The sequence below is a fragment of the Taudactylus pleione genome, unplaced genomic scaffold, assembly GCF_031769625.1.
Source record: "Taudactylus pleione unplaced genomic scaffold, aTauple2 ptg000037l, whole genome shotgun sequence".
In the NCBI taxonomy this organism is placed as follows: domain Eukaryota; kingdom Metazoa; phylum Chordata; class Amphibia; order Anura; family Myobatrachidae; genus Taudactylus; species Taudactylus pleione.
Window position 1 is genome coordinate 6,548,984 of NW_028284439.1, and position 17,808 is coordinate 6,566,791.

General features: G+C 43.0%; 1 protein-coding gene across 2 annotated transcripts in view; it reads right to left on the minus strand.

Moving 5' to 3' along the window:
• The window catches only part of ZBBX (zinc finger B-box domain containing), a 224,708-nt gene that overhangs the window by 190,890 nt on the left and 16,010 nt on the right, over positions 1 to 17,808 (minus strand). For both annotated transcript variants that reach the window (XM_088452313.1, XM_088452312.1), the window contains exons 2-4: positions 6,130 to 6,236; positions 1,252 to 1,365; positions 47 to 125 (exon numbers count right to left, since the gene is read on the minus strand). In XM_088452313.1, coding sequence (XP_088308439.1) covers positions 47 to 125; positions 1,252 to 1,365; positions 6,130 to 6,194 — 258 coding nt within the window. In that variant the 5' untranslated portion in view covers positions 6,195 to 6,236. The remainder of the gene's footprint in view (positions 1 to 46; positions 126 to 1,251; positions 1,366 to 6,129; positions 6,237 to 17,808) is intronic.

Consider the following 17,808-nt stretch of genomic DNA (forward strand, 5'->3'; position numbering starts at 1 on the left):
TTCTGCTTTATCCATTATCACCAAACTGAGGATCACATGTGTATACCTTTCCAGTATTCTCTTTATCGTGATTTTGACCTTGATTTCCGACTTGCCCAGACCTCCAGTGGTATGAATGTGATCGTCTGCAAGAGAGAGTTGTATAACCATCTATTAACTAGTTCTCTGCAACAGCTGTATGGTTATTTGCATTGCAAAGAGAATAACAAAACGTGCATGTTGCGTAAGGAGAGAAAGCCCATCCTACACGGATACAGCTGGAGAAATATTTCATTTTTCTTTGTTTACTTAAACTGTAGGTTATATAGGTATGGGATGTAGCTGCCATCCCGCCGGTCGGATGCCGGCGCTCAGAATATTGGCAATGGAATCCCAACAGCAGTTGGAATCCCAGCGCCAGAATACCGATGGTCAGTATTAGAGTCAGGAGGAGGGTTAGGTTTAGGCACTAGGGAAAGGCTTAGGGTTAGGCTGCGGGGAGGGGGGGGGGGGGGTATTAGGGTTAGGCTGTGGGAAAGTTCGTTTTTAGGACAGTTACCTAAGTGGGTTGGGATTCTGACTGTTGGGATGCCGCTGATAATATCCTGACTGCCAGGATCCCATACCAACCCATAGGTAATATAGAGTAATAACCTCTCTATTGTAACTGCTATCATTTGCAGCACAACCTACTCTTTCTTCTATATTTTTTTTTCCTGAAATGTACATCTTTATAATAATCAGGAATGGCATGTACCCAGACTGACAAGTGCATTTGGAGCAGGGGCTAATAGCTCACACTGTGGAGGAAAGAGAAAATGGAATGGGAGTCAAGTATAGGGGCAGGGGGCAGAGGGGGGGGGGGGGGTGACCCCTCAATCATTCCTAGGGCCAAATATGCTAGTTACATATAAGTGTATACACTGAGGTTCACAAATCCTGTTGGATCTCGCATTTACTATGAAATATTGCTATATGCTCCATCTACTATGCACAGTGCTACAGAACCCGTGCGACACCTTGTAAATAAAAGATAATAATAACATATAAGTTCAGAAAAATCTGCAAATATATATATACATTTATTAGCCATTTGAGACACCAAAACAAACTGTAGAATGATGACTTCGGCAAATGCTTCCTGGAACAAGTCTTCTACAGTTACAGCCTTTCCCCTAGTTAGGGAACTGTGCTGGTTGGCCAGAATGGCAGAAGTGAAGCATAGACCTGCGGCTATGTACATGTGAAAGCTGTAAGGTCTCATTTACATACTCTCTTTCCTCTTTCTCTCTGCTCATGCTCTGACGCAACTGGTTCAACCTCTGCTCCATTTCCTGGTTTTGTCTCTCAAGTTGCATCGTTTCCATGCGAAGCTCTTTGATATTCCTAAACATACATTGCATTCAGTTAGTACTTTATGAATGACACAGAGGGCCGTATTCAATTAGAAGCGAAAAGCCAAGATCCGCGAAAAAGTATCGCCGATTGCGTCTTTTCCTCTGTCGGAAACTTATCTCAGTGTAATAGGTGAAAAAGATTTGCCTCTGTATAGCAGGAGAAAAGAAGTGCAACATTTTTATTTAGGGGTGCAAAGGTGGGGAAACCACTGAGAGCCCCTGGGGCAGCCCCCAAAGGACAACTACGTCAAAAAATTCCAGGAAAAAAGCATAGAACACCCCAAAAAAGTACTTTGAATTTGGGGGCAAAAAAGCACAAAGTGGGGGGACAACTTTGCAAACTAGTGAAATAAGGTTCTACGGGTGCTCTAAGAAGGGGTCAAGTGGTTTTGTGATTGCAGGTGCCTTTATGGGGGTGTAATTTCACTTTTATTAAAACTGCACTTTAGAGACATCAAAATATGCTTGCACCCATTTTCAGGTACCCCAAATGTGCCAGGACTACTTATTTTCTCCAAAAATACTGCTTTATGCCATTCTTCACCACTTGTGCAAAGACGCTAATTAGAGGCAATTGTATCAACTTAAGTACCCCAAACAGTTTTATTAGTGCTAATCGGACACTGCTACATTGATCCCCAATGTTTCTGCATCTTTTTGGGGGGTTCAGGCTGATTTACCAGATTCTGACACCACTTTCAGATTGTTCTGACTTTGCGTGTCGCCGTTTTCGCGTCTTTTGGAATTGAATAGGTCTAATAGCGGGTATGCGCACTATAAGTTTCCGCTGCTAAAATACGCAATGTAGGCGAAAAGACCGGCATGCAAAACTTTATCGCGGGTGCGAAACTAATTGAATACGGGACACAGATGGGAATATAGACTACACGCAGCTGATAATACAGTGTACCCATTACAGGCACACAGTGGACGCAAGCATTCTGGGCAATCCATTCACTAAGAACTAATGACATCTCCGAATCATGAGGTACCATGTGCCCCAAATATGTCCCCAGCTGCCAGTGACCTGACAAGGTGGCTGCATTCTCATGCACGTTGACCAAACCCACAACGTGGCTGTCTCCTCTCTATAAATGCACAAGTACAGATGTGTCTTCATACACTGTGGCTTCAGTCAAGCCAGGTCCCGGGCAACTCGGCCGCGCAAAAGCGTCTTCCTCGTTTAAAATATGCATCTTATTCACATAATTAAGACAACTGGAAGCTGCAAAATGACTTTGCTATATTGCACTGATCAATTTAATATGTGACATTTCTACATCTCCGTGTGAATGTGAATGAGTCTGTATACAAAGTGCTATGATGCAGCGGACGCGCCATTTATTCAGTTCCGTTGTGCTTCATTTGCACGCGTCTAAAATGTATCCCTCTGCGGTTAAAGCCGCTGTCCAGCGTATGTAGTACACATTCAGTGGTGTTTCGCTACGCCTGTGATGCAAATAAGATTCAAAATTTAAAGAAAAAGACGGGTCACTACACCTCACGGTTGAGCCGGGCTGCTCGTGCTATATGCGTATAGGCGTTAGGTGTATGAGGACACATCCGGACATTAAAAAAGTTATTATAAAAAAACAACAATGCAACAGTGAATGTGAGGATGTTTTACAAACATTCTGGATCAGTGATTAAAAATTGCCTACCCTATGTATTGCTAGTTTCTTCTTTTTTAATGTTTTTGTATGTTAATGTAAAATGTACCTTTTAATACGGTCAATTTAAAAACAAACATACAATACTGTAGCTCACTTCTATTTATTTTCTAAACTCTAAGGAGGTAATTTTTCAATAGTGCAACAACGGCTTTAACCCATACTTTGGCTCAACTTGTGTGATTGTGCCTCGATTACCACTGGGATGAATAGGTTTACAGAGCACAGTGTTCAGTGGGAGGAGTTGGGCAGCATGAAAGTGTTTGTTGCAAAGTATATTGGAGATTAGTGCACATTGTTTTGCAAAACTGGTCATAAGCAAGATTTCAGGTTTTTTTTTATATATTATTGTAATCAGATAAGGAGGTGGAGAGAGCAGCTCTCCAAGGGCAATATTGCCCCGTGGAAGGGGTCTCGACTATTTCCACAATAAGAAAATGCACCAGATCAGAGCTGACAGAAATGGTCTTTCAACCTGTACAAAAATAAACCCATTTTTTTGTATTTTGGCACAAAAAGTGCATTTTAGCAATGTGGTAAAATGCTACTGAGGCACACCTGTAGTTAGTGTTTTATATCTAAAATTTCACAACTGTAATATTTAACAAAATAGTCCTACTGTTTCCATAAAATCCACGTGAGCAGTTAGCAGTATATCATACGCATAGGCAAAACTGGGGGTTGGGGGGTCCGGGGGTGTACAGGACAACCTATTAGCCTAGTTCCGCCATATTCCATGGTCAGCAGTGCCTCTTATTGCCGCCGGGTAACGGTGAAACAGTGCCAGTGGCCAGCAGCTCCGGATTGGCTGCCGTTTCGCGATCTGTGATTGGCTCTAGCCGGCGCCATGTTAGAAATGCCTCCTGCGCTGCGCTGCTGTTTCACCGTGCCTGGCTTCCTTCAGTGCAGCAGTTAATTTGTTATTACCTTGTCCTCTGTGCACCCCCTGTCCAGTCAGCCAGCCCTGCCCTGCCACCCCCATCATAATCCTGCCTTTTTCTGCCCCTGTCCACCCAGGTCCAGCCTTCCCTGCCCAGTGCCACTCTCCTACAATATCTAGCCATTCCTGTACCCCCATTAGGTCCAGCCCTTCCTGTCCTGCACTACCCCTTAGTCTAGCTATCCCTCCCCTGTGCCCCTCATTAAGGTCCAGCCTTCCTTGCCCTGTGCCACCACACGCCATCTCTAGCCATCCCTGTGCTCTAGATACGTACACTGTTTCATGTCCTGCACTACCCCTTAGTCTAGCCCTCTCTGCCCTGTGCCCCCCAGGTCCATCGCTCCCTGTTCTCCATACCCCCTTGGTCCAGCCCTCCCTGCCCTGCATCCCCCAGGTCCTGTCTTTGATGTGCTGTGATCCTCTAGTTGCAGCCCTCCCTGCCAGGCCCGGTGACAGGGGGGTACAATGTGTACCCCCGTGTCCCGAGGTTCTGGGGGGGCCCCAGCAACCCACTCAGTAGATCATTCACTGCAGGGAGGCGCCAGGCTGGAGAGGCGCTGTACCTGCAGCAGCTGCTGGCTCCATTAATGCTGCTGCAGGCTGCCTCTGCATCTGACACACTACGTGCCATGCAACGGCAGCCTTCTGCAGAGAGAAGTGCGGCTGAGCCTCACCGTCTCTTCACAAACTCCCACCCCCTGCTGTCCCCCTCCTTCCTCCCCTCTCCTTACTGCTCCTTCGCTGAGCTGCACCAGTGACCACTCCTTCGCTGGAATCAGGGGAAGCTTGGAAGGGCCTGGGCCTTGATTTCAGGTACTGGCTAGGCACATATTGGCGGGACTCGGAGTGCCGGTGACTGCAGAGTGTCCGTGCTGTGTGGATGGTGGGTGGCAGCCAGACAGCAAGACTCCAAGACGCAGCCAGCACCTGGTGGCCCTACAGTGCGCCCGATAAGAAAGGTAAGTCGGCTTGGTAAGAGGGGAGAGGTTCTAAGTGTGTCGAGGAAAGGGGTGGGGTTCTAAAGGTGCATACACACAGGACAATTTTTATGAACGATAACGATATCGTTAAACAAAATATCGTTCAGTGTGTATGCAGTGAACAACCAACGATGCGCGCTCCCGCTGGGTGATAAAGAAATCTTTTGTCATCCGTACAGGCAGGACAATCTGACGATATCGTCAATAATTGCCAGCTCAGAGATGTGGCAGGATGACTTCACTGAAATATATCTTTAAAAGAAATCTATCAGTGTGTACATCCAATATCGTTTGTCCTGCACTACAGAAAGTTCAAGGGAAATCTTTCATCAATATCGTTCAAACATCACATCGCCCCGTGTGTATGCTCCTTAAGTGTGCCCAGTAGTAGAAGGGGGGTGCTATGTGTGGCAAGTTTGGGGGGGGGGGGGCTAAGTGTACCCAGGGGCTAAGTTTGCCTAGTAAGGGAAAAGGGAAGGGGGTGGGGGGGGGGGTTGGAGTTCTGTCCTGACACTGTACTGCTCATGTCATCTCCTTTCACCTCTGTCCCGGTTTTGTCTCCTCTGTCCAGGCCCTCTCACTTCTGTCCTACCCTGCCCTCTTTTTTTCTGTCCCCTCTTTCCTGCCTTGTCACTTCTGTCCTGAACCTGTCAATGGTGTCCTGGCTCTGTCACCTCTCACAGCACTGAAGTTGTGGGTTTGATTCCCACTACGGCCCTAACAGTGTGTAGATTGTATATTCTCCTTGTGTTTGTGTGGGTTTTCTTGGGGTGCTCCGGTTTTCTCCCACACTCCAAAAATATACTGGTAGGTTAATTGGCTCTGAGCAAAGATTAACCCTAGTGTATATGTGCGTGCATGCACATGTGATAGTGAATATAGATGGTAAGCTCCACTGGGGCAGGGACTGATGTGAATGGGCAAATTTTCTCTGTAAAGCGCTGTGGAATATAAAAAAGGGTGTGGATCTCAAAACCACGTCCCTTATTTGAGTGACTACGCCCATCTTTTGGGGATTGCGCACCGGCAGCGCACTCAAAAGTTTCCTTTTCTCTAACAGGCACCCTGCACCTCTAGATTATATATACATCATATGCTAAAACTGGGACCACCCATTACCAGATCTCTAGTTTCGCCTATGATCATACGGGTATTGTACTCACTTTGCTTTCAGTCTGACAGAGTTCCCACTCTTTCCCGGAGGTAATATAACAAAATCGCTGCTCATGGTTACTGCAGAAGGCTCTTCTCTTTCAGCCTAAGAAGAAACCTGACAAAACGGAAACAAGAATAATGATTGTAACTCGGTGGGTTCCTAATAATAAAAAAGTATTTAAATGTATTTCTGCATGAATGATTTCTGGTTAGAGATGACAAAAAATAACTCTGCTTAGGCAGAACATGTAAGACAAGGAAACAATGTCTCCCTCTGCCATCATTCCTACAGAGCAGTACACTGATATAGTGAAGGATAACTGTGCTATTATTATAAGCGAATGATCTGCCATGTGTGTTCCTGTTACTTTACAGCTCTGCCCTCAGATGTGAGCAGATGAATAAAATAAAGAGAATAAAATCAGGGCCACTCTATATGATTAAAGGGCCCCAGGAAACAATCCTGAGTGGGTTCTCCAGGGCACGAATTTAAAAAGGGTCCATTTCCGTATTTCCACTTTATAAGAACCGTTGCATTTCACATCAAGCACTGATGGAGCAGAATAAAACAACAAGCACAGGACATGAGTGTACAAACCCTAAGGAGTCATTTGCAAATGTTAAGCAGAATACACATTGGAACGATGGGCATCCGTTCCAACATTGAAGCGTATGCCCTTGAACAGGGAATCTCCATAAACACTAGAAAGAGTTAATGAATGACGGAATGATCACTGTTCCGTCCTTCATTAAATTATTACAGATCGCCAGCGTTATCGCTAGGTTTCATGTGCTGCACATCAATCCTAGCGACCATTGCTAGCGACAACAGGTGCGCTCAATCGCCAGTACACACTGGGTGATGTAGGTGATTTGTCGTTACGAAATTGCAAATCGGCTCGACATCGCTCCAGTGTGTACCCAGCCTTTACCCAAAGGCAAATAAACTTTACACAACACAAATATGCATAACCTATTGTATGTTATAGATTGCAGAGATCATTCAGTGAGGGATTTCCTTGCAGTCACGGAACCTGGAGGCTCAGGTCGCAGTTGATATAAGGATAGGAATAGTCTTGAGTTAAAGTATATTGTAAGGATTCTGATTTGAGCTAGTTTATGGGCTGCTTGGAGTATTATTTACACTACAGTAAATGTAGTTTTAATCAGAATAATACACAAAGAATAAACTAGAAGCCCCATTAATAAGAATGTAATGCTGGGTCCCCTGGCATGGTGGATATAAAGTAAATACTCCTTAAATATACATCCAGGCTACTTTACTGAAATAAGGTTGGACTATAGATTCCATAAAATTGAATTAATGAGGGTCACACTTTACTAAGAAACAAGTTTAGGTTTATTCATGTCAGATTAGTTCTATTGTGCCAGATTGAGAATGTTTAGAGGTGAAATATATAATGCTTTCAAGCTTTCATGAGTCCTATTGGGCAATGTTAAAATAAAATAATGAGATACACACAGTACAGCAATTAAAGGATAACCATTACATTGAATTTAACTTTAATGAACTTTTTTTTTTCAGAATTCAACCACTGTTTAGAATTTAGTTAACCAAAGAGGCTAGGTCATACAGTACAATGAAAAAGCCTTGTGTATTAGTTGTTTTGACAGTACCAACACCAACAGAAAAACAAGACAGAAGACACTGCACATCATTTTATAATTAGGTTCAATTCATTAATGTCAGCTAAGCAGAGATGGTTTGGTATTAGTCAGTGAGTGAAGTATGAGGAGACATGATAAAAGCATTAAAACTGAGTGGGGTTTTTTTGTTTTTGTTTTCTTATGTTACAAGACATATTTCTTCACAAACTAAAGCCGTAGACATAAAACGCTAGAAATCATTTATGCATACGAATCGCACAGCTGCTGTGTCCTCAATTGAAAGATGACCTGAAAATAGCTTGTATAATACTGTATAAGTATTCTGCAGAGTGACAGTTGTCTCCTAATTCCAATGTGCAATACTCCAAGGATACCGTGACATACCTGCACACTGTTACCAGCGTACCTTACACGTAGCCTTCACAACAAACACGCATATTGCATTCCAAACACATAAATGTATATGTATAAATCTACATAAGAATGCAATTAAAGCATTTCATCAATCGGTGGCATATTCCAGACACCATTCAACGTCGTCAACTTGAAACGATCATAGCTGAGAACAGCAATTGAAACGGACAGTCTGTACTGGTGACATACAACCCTGTGAGTTTGTCCTAGTCTGATTAGTACTCCACATGTGTGATACATATTAACTTTACCTTACTCTTATTTATTGCAAATATTTCCTTTATTGCAAGAATGACCTTTGATGAACAAAATAGCCAGGTAAAGAAATTAGTTAAGGATTCCTGAATAATGCCTAGAGCAGTGGTTCCCAGCCGTGGCACCCTGGGGTGCCTTGGGACACTTCCAGGGGTGGCTCAGGCTGGTGGTCCAGGCCCAAATCAAATTATTTATGGTAAATATAATGTAAATATGTGGACAAACAGAAGCTCAAACCTGTCCACCACCACAAAACTGAAAATAAGGATGACAGGTCAGCACAATTTACTTCACTTTACTAAATAAAATTCAGAATTTCTCAATAACAAACTTTTGGCTAAGGGGTGCCGTGAAAACAATGCTGATACTCTAGGGGCCATGGTTCAAAAAAGTTTGCGAACCACTGGCCTAGAGGATTAGAGCATAGATAGACGGGTGGCTGTTCTAGCAATGCTGAGCCCTCAATGCAGGGCAAATATGAACCTTTCATCCTGCAAAGTCTCTATTCAATTACAATACCAGTATACAGTATGCGCGCAGTGGACCTGATTCAGCAAGAATCGCAACTGTGATTATGCATGCAATCGGACGATTGTTGCGTTCTGTGCATGCGTATTCTTCACAGTGCGCGTGCACGAACACGACATTGTGATCAGGACAGCGATCGCAGTGACTACGCAGATCCATCGCAGAATGACTGACAGGAAGTGCCGTTTGTGGGTGGTGACGGGGATGGGTGGTTGGTGAAACGCAGGCGTGCCAGTGCATTTGAACGCCGTTGCATGGGCACGCATAAATTATCCACAGCAATGCCATACACTGCTTGCTTAGTCACAGCGTGCGACGAGGTTAGCAATTCCTAAGTAAGGTCAGAGCTTGTGCAAGTGTGCGCGAGGCTGCGATGGTACTCGATGTTACCGATAGTTTTGCAGTCTTACTAAGTATTACGGATATATGTAAGGTAAGGTAATTTTATTATTTCGAAGCAGTTATTAAGTGGTTTCTTATTTTATATTTTACTGCAAAAAATATCTTTGATAGATTTTCTTTTATACAGTAACTGACAGAAAAGACACACTGCTATAGAATATGTAATTCAAATGCTATTGATATGAAGAGTATTATAGAAAATTCTACGTATACTTTTTTAAAGCTACGACCATAACAGTGATTATAGCTGTCCATTGTCGGTAATGTGTCAAGCCATAAGGCAAGGCACATGATTGTTTTGCTATAGTTTACATGCTAAAAAATATATCTATACAGATGGGCCCATGCGATTCCCCGTGCCTGCATACGCTACGGTACGCTATGGTGTACACTGCGATCGCACCATGCATTACTATGGAGGCGTGGTCGCATATGCAGTGCGCGTATCTCCTCGCGGCTGAGCATCTCGCGCTATGTATGGCCACGTCAACGATATAGCTGGGCATACCTGTATGTTTACTAACTATTCAAAAAAAGCCAAATGGAAAGTAAATGTTATATTTGGAACTCCCATCTGATTTCTGTAAACTATATTCTACTAAAAGTGGTTCTGGGGACAGCCAAAGCTTTATTATGGATAGAGGACCTGATGCAGCGTTGAACATAACTTGGACGCAGATGCTCCCACTGTGTCTGCACAGAAAAAATAAATGTGTATGTTCACCCGTATGCATCTTTTCGCATGGACCACCCCAATCTGCACGTTTGGTCTGATACTAGTCATCATCATCAGGGAACCCTTGCATTAGCTTATATTAAGTGCAAAAGAGGGGTAAATGTAATAGGATAATTTTTTTCTGCAGGACAATCTCATACTGTACCTTCCCGCACATTTAAAGGTACGAGTTTGTCCTACAACTCGGCAAATGTAATAGCCTGTGAACTTGAGAGCTTGAGGCCATTACATTGTGAAAGTCTGCGTGAGGCCGTATGAATACTCGGACCTCGTAAAGCAATTTTTTTTTATTAAAAATTGTAAAAAAAAAATTAAAAAAATTATGATGATGTGGTTCCCCCCTAAAAGCACAACCAGCAACGGGCTTTTCTGAGCCGGTCCTGGTTGAGAAAATACAGGGTAAAAAGAAAAAAGTGGGGTACCAGCTAGTTCAGCTTTAGTGAACTAGCAGATCCCACCATTGAAGTCAATATCCGTATGGTTTTCTCACTTTGTTGTTTTCCGAAGACGCTAGATGCCTACATGGACAGAAGGGGACCAGAACAGGTGTCGTGGATACTACATGGACAAGAAGACGTGAATGGCTACAAGAATTGTAGGTAAGTACGTGTGAGTCTGTGTCCTGTGTTTATCTTAATTATTTTGCAGGTGAACTAAACGTAAGAGTGATCCCTCAATGCCACGCATGCTGGTACTTGTGGTTCTCCAAGTACCAGCATGCAGGGGAGGCTTGCTGGGACCTCAAGTTCTACTGTAAAAGACAATATTATTCAGTCTATTTTATACACAACGAACCCGGCACCCACCACCCAGGGGTGCTGGGGATAAACCCGGGATATCAGCCCAGGCCTGGGGTGCACTGGAGAGAGGGAAACCCTTTATTGGGGGGTCCCCACTTCCCCAGGGATCCCTGGCCTGGGCTGACTAGCAGTGAGATGATAATGCTCTGGCTGGCGGACTGGCTCACTGAGCCCGGTGCTGGTTATTGAAAACACAGGGAACCCTGTGTTTTTTTCCCCCCTTTATTTTCACAACCAGGACCGGCTCAGAAAAGCCCGGTGCTGGTTCCCACGTCTGTTTTTTTTTTCATATTTTTATTATTTAACACAGAGGCATACACTGATCTCATGGATCTGTGCATGCATCTGTGTAACTCGGACCTGCTCAGGCTATACTCGCTAGCCTGAAGCAGGTCTGTTTTTTACAAGAGTTAGGTCAGTAATAGTGTGCAAATTAAAAACTGGCACTCTATTACATTGGCCGCGTTGTATCCTCACAATGGCAAAACATCTGGATGCGAGTTTTGCCATTGCGAGTTGCAGGGGTGTGAGAAACATGCAAGTTTGTATGTTCTGGCACCCGATTACATGAGTGATTTCTAAAAATGTGTGAGTATAGCTCTATACAAGCATATTTTCCAAACTTGGACCCTATTACATTTAGCCCTATGTGTCTATACGCTTCCAGACAACTTTGCACAGCTTGCAGTTCTGAAGATATGCCCTTTCTGAACCTTGTCTGCATGAGAACATGTCAGTTCTGCCCTTTCAGTCACAAATGAAGATGTGACTGAAATGTTGAAGATTCTGCATCGCTTGCACTAACATACACTTAGTTTGACAACATGCACAGTGTGAAAACACGCAGGATGCACTCCGCATACACGCATAGGCAAAACTGGAGGGTGGTCTGAGGGTGCACAAGACCACCCATTAGCCCAGTTCGCCGATCTGCCTCTGCCCACTCTGTCGGTCCACCACTGCACCACCCATCCGCTGCACGCCCACTGCCATCCCACACCCAGCGCGTGACATCAGGGCCACTGAAATAGAGGATCTGCATCGCATGAGGAGCATGGGCGAAACTTAGGGGTGGTCTGGGTGCGCACCGGACCTCATACTGGCAAAAGATACAAAATTAATTTTCCACTTATCTGTTCAACCACTTATGTGACCTATATTCTAACCTGTCCCTGTGGCCTGTCGTATGTAGGCAAAACTCAGAGACAATTTAAAGAGTGAATGGCTCTGCCATACGACAGGCCATAGAGAGTGGATCCAGTGAGCAACCTGCAACTAGTCACTGTGCCCAATTTAAACACAGTGTAGCGTCCATTAGAGCAATCCTTACTGACCATGTACACCCTTAACTAAGGGGTCGGAGTAGGAATAGAATCCTTATGCAAAAAGAGAGTAGTGGATTTTTGTTCTTAATAATATTTCCCCTAGAGGAATAAATGAGTCTTTAGGACTCCAATGTTTTCTTTAGTACTTGCTTATATACTTGTTGTCCATCTCCCATCAGTACAATGTTGTGTAAGTGCTATTTTTGTTAATATAAATGTATGGTTAAAATTTCAATATGGTGATATGCTTGATAATATGCACAGGAAACTTTTTGAATTACTAGTGTGTCTTATTTTGGCAGCATAGTATTTTATATTGGTGTATACATGTGATTATAGGTGAATGTTATTTACTTTTATTCATTTTATGGTTAGTTATTACCTATGATTGTTGTTGTTGTTGGTTACACTCATGTACAGGCGCCTGTGGACGACGTCATGTGGCCTGCGACGTCTTGTTACGATGCGCGGCTCCGGATGTCTGACACTGGCGTCCTGCAGGTGAGTGCCCTTGCAATTATAGTTGTGGCTATATAGGTCTGTCTTTTGATTTAATTGTTTGCATGCTGCTGTCCCTGATGAAGGGGGAAACCCCAAAACTTTGAAAGCAATAAAGGACCTTCTTATTATATATGCAAAAAAAAAAAAAAAAGACCATTGAGTTCAGCCCTTCTGTCTGTCTATGGTGAGTGACAACACACTCTGGGAAGGCACCTTAGCAAGAATTGATTACCTGCCTTTGGAGTGCCGGGTTTATGTGTTGGCATAATTATATATTGTATATAAAATGTGAATTGTTGAGGCTACTCTTGGCATAATGTGAATTGTGGGAACTAGTTTTTGCCATAATATGAATTGTGGGTGCTGCTGTTTGGCATAATGTAAAATGTAGGGTCTACGGTTTCGCATAATATGTACTGTGGGCATTACTATTTGGCATAATGTGTATAGTGAGGACTACTTTTAGGGGGGGCACGTACCAAACATAACGGCAGGGGAACCCCCCCTCTTCAGCACACCGCCGTTTTGCAGCAACGCTCAAAATCTTAGTAGCATCCTCTTCTGAGCAGGAGTGACCAAACTAATGTGCTTTGTCATGCCGATGCTATAGCCATGTGACTTGCAAAATATCTTGGTGGCCCTAAGGATTAAAACTGGGACCACCCATTACCACGTGTCTAGTTTCGACCTATGCATACAGGTGTCTGTTGAATTCTGCATCTGCCCCAGATTATTTTCATTTTCATAAAAAAAAACTAATTAAAATGCCAAATCCATATCAATGCTGAGTTATTCTTAGCTTAGCAAACTAGCATCTGAAGTCCATATGCCGGGTACACACTAGACAATATGTCATCCGATCAGGCACATTGTCCACTGTGTACCTGCTATGTCGCTGATAATGCGCGCTCCCGCACATCATCAGCGACATTGCCCGTCAAACCTGCATGCAGGTCCGACGGGCGATATCCTGAGCGGGGGCTCTGCTGCTGAATGCTCCGTCGTTGCCGGCATCGGAAAGCGTGTATGCACTTGCCGATGCCGGGACCCCCGGCGGGTCCCACAGCACGCGACATCACTCTGGGTACACAACACTAAGTATGTACCCAGCTTTAGTCCTTAGTCCTCAGCACACATGGAATCTGAATGTCTGTTAAGAAAAAAAACTTGAGCTTTTTCCTTCTGGAAATATAACGTGTTAAGTACTCAGCTTTCACGCTTGTGAACGCTGCAGGCGCGGCTGAACTTTGATACATGGTAAATGCTTGTCAGGAGAGGTGTGTGATTGTTTTGTACACAGGTCCATTCACTTACGTCTGTGGATTGTTCGCAATAAAGAGCGTTTAACAGGCTATAGGACAGCATGTCTAACATCTGATTTTAATCGCCAAAATAACGAGAGCTTAAAACCTCTGCATACTCATATTCTGTGTAATTAACAGGAATAGTAAGAATCATTAAGCTGAGAGAAACAATGCATTTTGTAATGTGCTGATAAAAATAGATCTGAAATGCCAATGTATTTGTCGCTAAAGGAAGTATACATATTATATGAATGTCAGCTACAATCAGTTTTTGAAGATCTTGGCACCAACCCAATCCCTGAAGGTCACTGGTCTTCAGAAGTTGCTTAAAAGTCAGAAATTGTATCAAGATGACTTTATGTTTTTAAATCTTATATTGAAAATGAACAAAGGGATTTATGTCTAAGTAAGCACAAAATCAAATCGAGTAAGCTGATCTCAAATCGTTTTGATTGTTCTGAGATATGGCAGATCATTTGTCTTCTAGCTTTAACCAGTTTAATTGGACGTATATGTGAGGAGAAGTCAGGGTTATGCTCGTATACAGTGTTTTGAAATATACTGATTGAAAATAACTACGACTTACAGGAAAATCATTTCAATCAGAGTTATATTTATGGCTTGTTCATATGTATGTACTGGGAAATAAATAAACACACATGAAAATAAAGGCATACCTTAAGCTAGGTTCACACTAGACGACTTGCAAACAATGCGATGTTGTGAGTGATTTCCCTTGAACTCCCGGGCAAACGATCTAGTGCAACTATATAATGTAACTATATCGCCTGATCGTCCAGTAGTGCGTACGCACTGCACGATCTGCGGGGAATCATTAACGAGATTGACACATCTTCCTGCATGTACAGAAGTTCTGAAGATATGACGAGCGACGCCACGGGAGAGCGTATGGTGCGTACACACTGGACGACTTGAACAATTTGTCGTTCCGATGCGTCAGAATCGACCAAATCATTAAAAATATCGTCTAGTGTGTACCTTTAGATGCATTTTAGTGACACATTTTTCTAAAGTGACTTCCAAGCAATGTTTATGCATTGTGCTTTTACCAACACAATTTATTGTACTTTTAGCACACATTAGTGCCTTACAAATAGCTTGTGATACATTCTAAAAAGATTGTAAAAAAAACTAAAATCGAAATATATTTGAAAAAAAAACATAAATGCCAAAAAAGTGACTGAAGCACAAATGTTTAAATGGAAACAAGTCCACTGATCGATTTCTATTATTCCACTTACTCAAAATGAAAACTACTTAGCTTGCGGTATCCAAATTGTCAAAAATAAATCAATTTAGTGAAATAGAGGTATGTATAATGGCCATGTTCAATTCACAAAATTCCAACAAATAAAGGTGCATACACACATAACGATTTTGTAACCAACGATTTTCTGTCAGATTTTCCCTTGAAAGAGTGAACGATTTTTTGAACGTTGAACGAATAATGGGCCTGATTCAGAGCCGGACGCAATTAGCGCTCACTCGTCCAGAAAATAGGGGTGGCTATTCAAATGAACCGTTCGCTCTTTGCGGTCTGTTCAAGCCTCTAGGTCTGAACGAGCGAACAAAACATGCGAACATAATTTGGAAAAAAACGCCCCCTGGCCGCTCGCATCCTACGTCATGTCCGCTATTTATTAGATTAATCGAGTACATCGCCCAGCGTATGAACTGCTCGCTATTCTTGTGGTTGGTTTTTGCTACCACAATGTTGCGAGCAGGTCTGGCTATAAAATAACCCAGTCACGTGGTCAATGACGCTGCTGTATTAATTATGCACACCCATAAAACGCCTGTTTTGACCTTTAAGCACGCCTGCGTTCGGATCTCCACTCCCCGTTTTCAAGCACCTTCCCGTTACCACCCACATACGCCTCCTCCTGTCACTCAAAATAGCAGGCATTCGCTATTTAGCGAACAAACGATTTTCGGCCGCACTGACTGGTTCGCGCATGCGTATTACGATCCGTACGCATGCGCAGTTGGGCAAACATCGCTCGGAGCGAACGAGCGGCCGCTTACGAGCGGCTCTGAATCAGGCCCAATGTTCCTTCCCTTAATGAAAATCGTCATGTTGGACAGTCTGAAATGGACGATGAACGATAACTACAAACGGGAGTGCGCATTTGTGATTATCGTTCATCGTTATAACTCATAAACTGAACGATTTTTTTGAACGATTTAACGATAACGGTGTCGTTATCGACAAATCGTTAAAAAAAATCATTACGTGTGTATGCACCTTAACTATTAAGCTGTAAATGCCAATGGTAACATTTGCACTGTGTCCATTTAGTATACAAACTGCATATTACCCTCAGAGTAGTCACATGCAGGGGCAGCAAAAGGGAAGGGAAGCAGCTACCCGGGACTGTCCGTATGCCAAGGTAATTGTATCTTTGTACAGCGCTACGGACCCTTGGTGGCACCAAGTATATATAAAAGTAATATAAATAGGAAAGGAGAAGAATTAGTACACGCCACATTTAGAAACCCTATTTTAACAGAGATGAACTATGTAACTTCATTGTTCATATGTGATGATTCTAACTTCAAGAATTATGGGTATAATTATCAAAGACAATCTTTAGTTGGAAGTACTGCGCATGTGCGACCAGTCTTCAGTTAATCCCAGGTAAAATGGCCATTTGCAGTCTTGTGGGCTTACATATATGCCCAGTGTGGAGACAAGGGCAAATGCTCACAGGGCATGCTCTCTCATCAGCACATGTGCAGTAATGTATCCACTATCTGAATACATAGAAGGCTATTTTAAAATTGCAGAGGGGCCAGTTTTCATAGACCATCTCAGAAAGTGGTCTACCTTCATTAGTTGCAGTTGCACAACACTCTGTATCGCTGCGGTAAGTCAGTGGCGAATCAATGTTAAGTACTGCAGAAAACGGTGGTCTATGATAAAAGGACTCCATAATGTGAACAGAGTTTGTTCAGTAAAGGTCACTTATGGGTCACTTGTAAGACCCTTGTAAAATATGTTGCCCACCATTGTTTCAGATGCACTACCAGTGCCATGGTACAATGCATACTTATATATTCATGTACCATCAAACTCAGACTAGCTACTTACATTATTACTTTTTTTATCCACATTTTTAATCTAGAAAATAAGTTTCCAAAATGCTCCTGTGGAAATGAAATGAATTAAGAACAAACACTATTTACAGCACAGACAATAATAAAAATATCTAGGCAGACAATGTAATGGCTATAGATAGACAAATAAATAAGCCATTCCATTACTGAAGCACAGACAGTCTAGTATGCACTCCTGGGCTGTACAAGTACAGAAACGTCTGGCTGTACATTACATCCTGTCCCAGCACTGACCTGTGTCAGGATCTGGATTCCACGCTGTCATTTAGATTAGCATTTCCAAGATGTCTGTGTTCCGGAAATGGAGTTTTATACTCTTGGCATTTATTTATTTATTTAATTTATTTATTTATAGGGTGCCACAATAATCTGTATCACTGTGCAGTAAGGAAATATGTATTTAAATAACACATCAACAAGCAAGATACTGAATTAGCAAGACAACAAATACTGGACAATTATAAAACATAATGCAGAACATGAAAGAAGCAAAACAAGCACACAAGATGGTAGCAGACAAGAAGACAAGAAAAAATAGGGTGCAAAGCCCACTAGTGGATGGGGGGGATCGCAGAGGAGACGGGCATAGGTAGGAGTGTAGTACTGGAGCCTGAAAAAGAGATGTGCCCCAAAGCCTTTATCACTATGGTGGTGG